Here is an 8,115-nt window from a genome sequence, read left to right on the forward strand (position 1 = left end):
TAATTTTTTTTAAAAAAATATTAATAACAATTTTTAATATTTTATAAGTTTTAGCCGTTCCATCTCTAAATATTTATACTGTTGTTATTTTAAAATCTCATATTTTTATAATTTTTTTAATATATATATATATATATATATATTATTTTTAAATACCTTATTAAAATTAAAAAACTCACCTTTTAAGTCCAGGGTCATGTAGAATAATATTGATAAGCTTTACCTGTAGTCGAAAGGTCCTCCTGCGGCCCTGTAGCAATCACAGGCGGCTTATGCTAAACTTGGAATTATCTTTCTCTGTCTTATCTCTACTATTCTGATCAAAGTGGAATTTATAAGAACATGAATTCATAGCTAAAACTAGTTAAAGAAGGAGATTCTCATCATCTACCAAATCAGGTCAATATGGGCTTACTCGAGGGACCTCAACCTGACTTCATTTTCATATCCTTATTTTCTGTCTTTTTATTTGATGAAATATTCGACCAAGCCAGACAGGTGGCGGCGAACAACAGAACCAGTTAAACCCACTAAAAATCTGGTAAGAAAAAGGACATTTTTAGCAACAGCTGCAGCAAATGGGTCTGGATTCTCATCCAACTTTCACATAATTAACCAGCTTTATTTGTTTGGCAGCATCCATATCTATGTAAACAAAACGTCCCAATCGCTAATAAATTTGGTGTTATCTGCAAGATTAAAGTTAAGGTAAATTTTTTGAGAATTTTTTGTTTAAAAAATCAGTATAAAAAATAATAAAACTTCTATCATAAATTAAAAATAATTTTTATTTTTTTAAAAGCTTTAAAAGCCTTTAAAGATATAAATTATTTTTATTTTATGAAAAATGTTTTATTTATTTTTTATCCTTTTTTTTTTTTCCTGTAATGACTTTTATACAAATTCATCCAAACAGTGCCTAAGTACTATTTGAACAGCACTTTGAAATATTAAATCAGTATAAGAGAATCCTCTTTAACTTCATTGCAATCTTCACAAATAATATAATGGATAAACCACGAGACATATTGGAGTCTTTAATATATAAATGAACAATGAAAAGAATGGTTGATCAAAAAATGTATCTCACACATAAGACGTCAAAGAGAAAAAATCAATTTAATAATACAATGTCAAAAAGCTTATTACAGAATCACGTAAGTGAACAAAGGATCAATTCGGTGGCTTAAAAGCATGTGGCAACAATACGTGCACAACAATAATTAGAAATGTGATATTTTCTTTCGTCGTCCTTTTTGCATCACGAAAACTCCCTCACCTTCCATAACAATATTGTGATTCTATATCAGTTTACAGAAACTCGTTAATTTCTTACTTAACTCGCTTAATTTGGGGTTTACATGCCAACGAAAATTTTAGTAACACCTATAGTGATTGCCAAACAAAAGAATATGGGAATGCAAAATGTTCACAGATAACGGAGCTATATCTACATGCAAATAGAACACATCCGCACATTTAGCTGCTCTTGTATTTTTGCCTCCACAGAAGATCGAGGACAAATCCAAGCAAGCCATGGGGAAAATCTTCCGCGATTGGCTATATTAGGCCACAAAGAATATGAAGATCATGAGGAAAAGTATTAGAATGGCAAATATCTTGATTAGAAGCCACCTATTTGAAGATATTTGGTTGAGATGCCTTAATAAAGAACTGTGGGCTCCTTCAACATTTGCCAATGACTCATCCATATTGTCATCAATCCTGCCCAAACCAGTTAGGTAGATTTAATGCTAATTTCTAGAACACATGAACATTCATAATATTGGGATTCAATATTTTAACATTCACCAAAACCATTATTAGGTGGAGGAAAATTTAGTCCGCTGCAGTAATCAACGAGTGTCAAATATTCAAGTCAAAGAAGAAAAACCTGATAGCAAGCTCCCCTTGATGGGCAACCATTGTAGCCAAATGTGAGAAGATCCCACTAAGTTCAGTGATAGTAGATTCCACATTGTGCAGAGCAGTTGCTCGACTTTGAGCATAATTATCTTGTCGAGGAACAACCTGCTGTACCATAGACATTTCCATTTGCTGAGATGGAGCGTTGTCCACAGCCAACCTTCGTCTGTGTCAGCAAATTGATCAGATCTTGTAATTTAACTTATCTGTACATACTAAGCATAGCTAAAAAATTTGATCAATTCATACCGAAAAAGCAACTCATCTCAAGAATCTGAGGATAAAATTTTACATGAGAATTCATAAGCTTGATTAGGCACTAGGCAAATAATTGAGATAGTAACAAGCTCCAAATTTAATGAACACAATAAGCAAGTATCTTTTGTGATATTCAAGTAATTGCCCACTCAATTTATGCAGGCATATTATAAATGGGAGAAATGTAAACATCAAGCTGTTCAGGGCTTTAAATAGATGCTATTATAATATTTTAGAAAACCTATATGGGCATCTTTGCAAGCAAATTACTCTTCATCAATGTAACAAGATGTCTATCAAAGTTTAAATCAATCAATGTAAGGTATAAAATGCTTATATTAAGAGCTGAAAAACAATACAAAAGACAAACCTAACAATTAGATGATTTATAGTACTAAATGACTTCTATGATGAAATTATGATGCAATCATTGATCCGATGAGTTGTGAATTCAAGCGACACTACTAAAAAACAATCATGATTTAGATCACAATTGAATACTGTGAATATATGACTCATCAAATTAACTACGAAGAATAAATTGCACCCAAAAGATTCTACTTGTTAGGCTAGAAGTTTATTTCATTTGTGCAACACAGACAAGATCAGTCATGCACACTAAGAGAAGGATTCCCTCATTTTTTTTATTATGCTTGTTGCAGAATAAGAGAACTCCGCCTATGACCACATAGCTGGTCCCAAGCTCAGGTAAAGAAGGAGGGTTGTGTTAGACTTTCGACAGCCAACGTAAAACTTATCAAAAGTTTTTATATGGATTACACACGACAATTTGTTGTTGTTGCAGAATAAGAGAAAGATTAATGGATGCTTTGTGTCCATCATCACATAATAGTGAGCAAGGAATATGCACTCAAGAATTTAACCTCAAATGCACTTAGAGATTATGATCCATGAGAACCAAATGAAAGCTGCTTGTTTTTACATGAAGTGCTAGCTCAAGGTGATATTTGTCTTTTTAAGACCTACATATAACCATGCTATATGGAAATGTAAAAGGGATAATTAGTTTTTATAGCTTTAGAAGAACATTTAAACAAACCTTAGTTGATTGCCAACAGGAACTCCATTTGATGGTAATCTGCATGAGAGATGAAGATACATATTATTTTACAGCAACCAGGCTTTTAGAGTTCTATTATTTTTGTCATAAAATAAATAAATAAAAGATACACAAATTCAGTGTTAATGATTTACAAAGTGAGGGAAGCTTCAGAAATAACATTTTGAAAGAGAAAAAAGTAAATAAATAAATTACATAGACAAACTAAATTATAATTTATAAGTATTAAAAGTATCATCATTAAATAGAAAATTGTGATCAGGCTATATCATAGTTCATTTTAGGTTCCCGCACGTATATACATTGCCAAAACTTGAGATTGTAGCATTCCAAAGATGCCATAAAATTTGTTAGTGGTAGTAAACTACTGGGGAAATAGAAACAGTTATGTAGTTAAGAGATTTTATCAATGTCCTACTGGGTTTGCTGATATTTTCTTGAAGCAGCATACGAAAAAAGAATACCTGAAAGTGGGGAATTCAGTAAAAGGCTAGTGAAGACGATACCCCTCAACCACTTTAAAGCACAGTTCAGGACTTCGGGTTTGAGTAATTCAGTAGCATGTTCCTATTGGAATTTGGAAAAGTAAACTTAGATGTTCTACTTCTATTCTGGTTAGCCTGGACCTGTCCTTACATTATTTAGGACTCAATGGTAGATTCTGAGATTCAAATTTCTCAGCAAAAGGAACAATGATTTTTTAGTAAGCATCAACTTATTAAAGACACCCTTCGTAGGGCTCTGTCTCAAGTGTCCTTTGTGACCAGTCAAATGTTAGGCTATTATGGTCAACCGTGTTATTATGTATCACAACTCGAAGATATGAAATATATATGTTCTGCTTCTATTGAATATCACCATGTTTCTTACTATTACTTATCCAATTAAGATAAATATCAAAGTCAAAAGCCAAGCTTTTACTTTGTGGTACAAAAATTCAATCTTATCCCATTGTGTGCATAAGGAAAAAAAATGAAGTTTTGATATCAGCAAATAAATTTTGTTAACATAAAAAAAAAACTTTGATATCTCAGCTGCAATATGAATTATAAACCATGTCAAGAAAAGTTTGGCTAGATAAGACCCATGCACACTTGTATAAATATGGACAGATCAACCTATCCATTATGCAGAACTAAGAGCCTATCAGCAGCCAACATAAGACAAGAAGAGTACTCAAGAGTAAGAAAGCATAAATTTTTGAAACTGGGATACACCAACACCTAACCTAACTCCCAATTATTTACAGAAGCATAGTAACAACTAACAAGTAGCCATCACAGAAGCCCGGTTGTTCACTTTGCACATTGTGCCAGATTACCTAATTGTACTTGACATTATGGAAGTTGGGAAGGAACATTCATGTCATGGCATAACAAAAAAAAAGAAAAAACCTCACCCTGGTGCTTTTTGCAAACTCTCAGATGTATTCAGCGAATTTGACCAAGGTGGTGGCTCGGTGGCTGGCTTTGGCTGATTCTGGAAAGGGTTCTCTCTTGACACATTCTTGGAAAATATCTGCTTCCTATTCTCATGAGCCTTAATATTCTGAAAATACCACAAGCATTAAAAAATATACAATTTTTCATTTCCATTATGTTGGTTATGTTGCTCTAGTCCTGAAAATTAAAATAAAATAATATTTTGGAATTTGGATTAACGAACCTCTGTCCGAGTAGTTAAAACATCTTGAAGGTGCTTCGTGGCTCCCATGAGTTTGCTCTTCAAGTCATCACATACAGCAGTTGAATGCACAATCCTATCCTCCGAGTAATTGCCATCGGCTATATCCATGTTCTGAATTGTTTGCAAATCGGAGAGAGCAGAGTTCAACGCTGTGATCTCGTTTTTAATCAAAACGGTGAGTTCTTGGATTTCCACAATCGGATCGTTGAACATGGACGATTTCTTCGCCAACTGAGCTAGCCTCGCGATCTTCTGCGAGGTTTCGTGGATCCCCAATCCGATTCGGGAGGCTTTGCGGTTGAATTCGGATCTCGAATAGGATCCGTGAGACGTAGACGGAGCATTCTCGGGTTGACCCAGGGGCAACGTGGCTCCCCCAGTCTTCTTCAGAGTCTCCGACAGTGACCGGAACTCCGACGTGCGGTCACGGTAAGACGAGGCCATCGGAAACGCTCTGTCGTAATTCCCGGATCTCATGAATGATGCCATTTCAGTGGACTTCTCAACTAACTGGGCCCCACTTCCATGCAAAGTTAAATGGGCCTAGCCCAATGGGTTACCAAAGCCCAAACATGACTCATTTCGATCTCTGCTCCCCTCAACGTCGTCAACCTCCAGCTTCTTCCCCGGCAAGGTAGAGTTACCCCAGTGTTCTGCACAGTTAAGGTTTGACTAATGCTTGTGGTGAAAACAGGGTCTAACAATGGAAAGGTAGCTTCTGCTTGACTTTCTATTCCTTTCTTACCTGGTTCCATTCTATTACTTGCTACCAGTGTGGCAGTGCCTTACATTCAACTGCTTTAAATTGTGCTTTGTTCATTGTAACTTGTTAACAATAGGAATAATAATGCGCAACAAGATGCTAATGAAATGGTCCTTTTTTAGTGACTGATTCACTGGAAACGAAGGTTATTTTATTTTAGTTTCTGTTACAACTTACAACTATCAGGAAAATAGCTGTCTGTCAATGAACTAGTTCCTCTTTAAACTAGGGTTCTAAACATGCTTTCTAGTACGCATGTTATTGTCTAACAGTTATTCCTGAATTACTACTTGCAGAAGCACAGTGAGCACCTGAAAGACTCCAAGGTCGTTGATAACAGTATGGACAACTCCAACTTTTAAGTAACATTGTTCTCTTGTTCAGCTTCTTCCTTTGGATCTTTGTTATTGCTCTCAAGGGTTGCCTTGGGAAGGAGCTGAGCCACATTGCTCTCTGAAGGAAGAGTTATTAGCGATGCAGTGTTATGCAGCTCGAATCGTTTTTATCTCCCACACTGCCCACTGTTCTGCCTCTCTCCACTTATTGATATACATCAGCCTTAGGCTTAATTTGATGTTGTCTTAAAAATAAAATAATTTTAAAAACACATGATAGAAATTGGCAATTGGCAATGGTTATAGTAAGTGTACTTTATAATGACATGTTATAACATATTTTAAAATTATAATATTTATATTTTAATTTTTAATAAATTTTGTAAGTTGAAAATATTAAAATAGTAAATATTTAAAACAGTTTTTTAAAGTATTTTCTTTAAGACAAATATATTTTATAAACATAATTATAATAGTTTCAAAAGTAAATTTTATTTTCATTTACATAAAATTGAACTCTATTATCCCAAACTCATTTTCTTTTATTAATATTTTTAAAGTTAGTTTAAATATTTTATGTGTTTCTAACAATTAGTTCAATAAATTCAGTAAATGTGATTGAAATTTAAGATTAGAAGTCTTGAAAGATATATCTAAGGAAAAAGATCAATTGAAATTAGATAAATATTAGTTTAAATAGTATTGTACAAACTTTGTTTTATTCTTTTTTATTTATTCTTTATTGTATGCAAACATATTTTCAAATTTAACAACTTAAATAATGATATTCTTTTTGCATTATCATATTTTAAATTGTAATTTTTGTAAGTAAAACTAATTAAATTTGAATACATTATATACTCATCAAAATTCTTTTAGTAACAAGCAACTTGATTAAATCAAAATAGATATATTAATTAAAGAAATGTATTTTAATGCTAAAAAAATATAAGAAATCATTCTTTGTAACTTTTGCTATAATATTTGTATAAGCTAATTTTATATAGCATGATCATACAAAATTTTATTAGTTTTAGCTTAAACCATTATTTTTCAATTAAATTAAAATTGAAGAATTATCATATTTGAGTATTTCGTTTAAGCCATATAAATTTTGCTTGAACTAATAATATTCTCACATAAACAAATTCATTACCGCTAAAGTAATATTATTCTAATGAGTTATTTTTTTGTAACTTTCGTTTAAGTGAGGTTAAAATGGCTTAAGTAAATTTTACATATATTATGCTAAATATATGCAACTAGTGTGCATGAAGTGTATGTGAGAAATCTAAAATGACATTAAACAATCTATTAATTCAAAAATTTATTTTTATGATGAATTGAAACTGTAAGAATAAATGTGAAAATTTTAATTTTAAAAATTATGGATTAGATTGCATATGTAGGGGTTTGCAAAGAACTCTAGAGATATAAAATTGCATTTAATGTTTTATTAATTCAAAAATTGTTTCTTATTATAAATTAAAATTACATCAATACATGTGAAATTTTAATTCTTAAAAATACTACCTAGATACAAGGTACATATAAAACTTGTATAGAAAAAATAAAAAATAACTATCAACACAATCTTATAAAGATTTAAAATAACAAGTTTTGAAAGTTTAAAAAGTAATTTTATAAATTTTTATGGAATATTAAATTATAAATATATAAAAATTAGTATTATTAAGTAAAAGTTAAAAATTTTGAATCATTAATTTTTTTAAAAATATATTTAATAATTTAAATATACTAACTCATTCGTACATTATTTTATTATTTATTAATTTAAGCCATATAAATTATTAAAAATATGAAACCAAGCAATTCTTAAAATTAAAATGCCATGACACAACACACAAAAACCCTCGTCAATGAGACTTTTCTTCATATCAGGGAAGATGAAAAGGATGTGAGAGTGCATAGGCAATTAAAAATAAATTAAAAATTTGATAAACATAAATTTAATATAAAAATATATAACTAATAAAGTAAAAATAAAAATAAATATCTATTTAACCATGTTAATTCAAGGACATCTTTAGCCTCATTTACTTTTT

At 31.4% G+C, this 8,115-nt stretch overlaps 1 protein-coding gene across 1 annotated transcript; it reads right to left on the minus strand.

The window, feature by feature from the left end:
• Positions 1-1,096: 1,096 nt before the first annotated feature.
• Positions 1,097-5,417, minus strand: LOC113855181 (syntaxin-31). The gene is made up of 5 exons (XM_027486700.1): positions 4,931-5,417; positions 4,665-4,813; positions 3,245-3,283; positions 1,895-2,092; positions 1,097-1,725 (listed from the first exon to the last, which is right to left on the minus strand). Exons 1-5 carry the CDS (start codon positions 5,393-5,395, stop codon positions 1,566-1,568), a joined length of 1,011 nt encoding a protein of 336 aa, XP_027342501.1. The 5' UTR covers positions 5,396-5,417; the 3' UTR covers positions 1,097-1,565.
• Positions 5,418-8,115: the final 2,698 nt, after the last annotated feature.

This window comes from Abrus precatorius, unplaced genomic scaffold (genome assembly GCF_003935025.1).
Source record: "Abrus precatorius isolate BTA unplaced genomic scaffold, Abrus_2018 Scaffold11, whole genome shotgun sequence".
NCBI lineage: Eukaryota > Viridiplantae > Streptophyta > Magnoliopsida > Fabales > Fabaceae > Abrus > Abrus precatorius.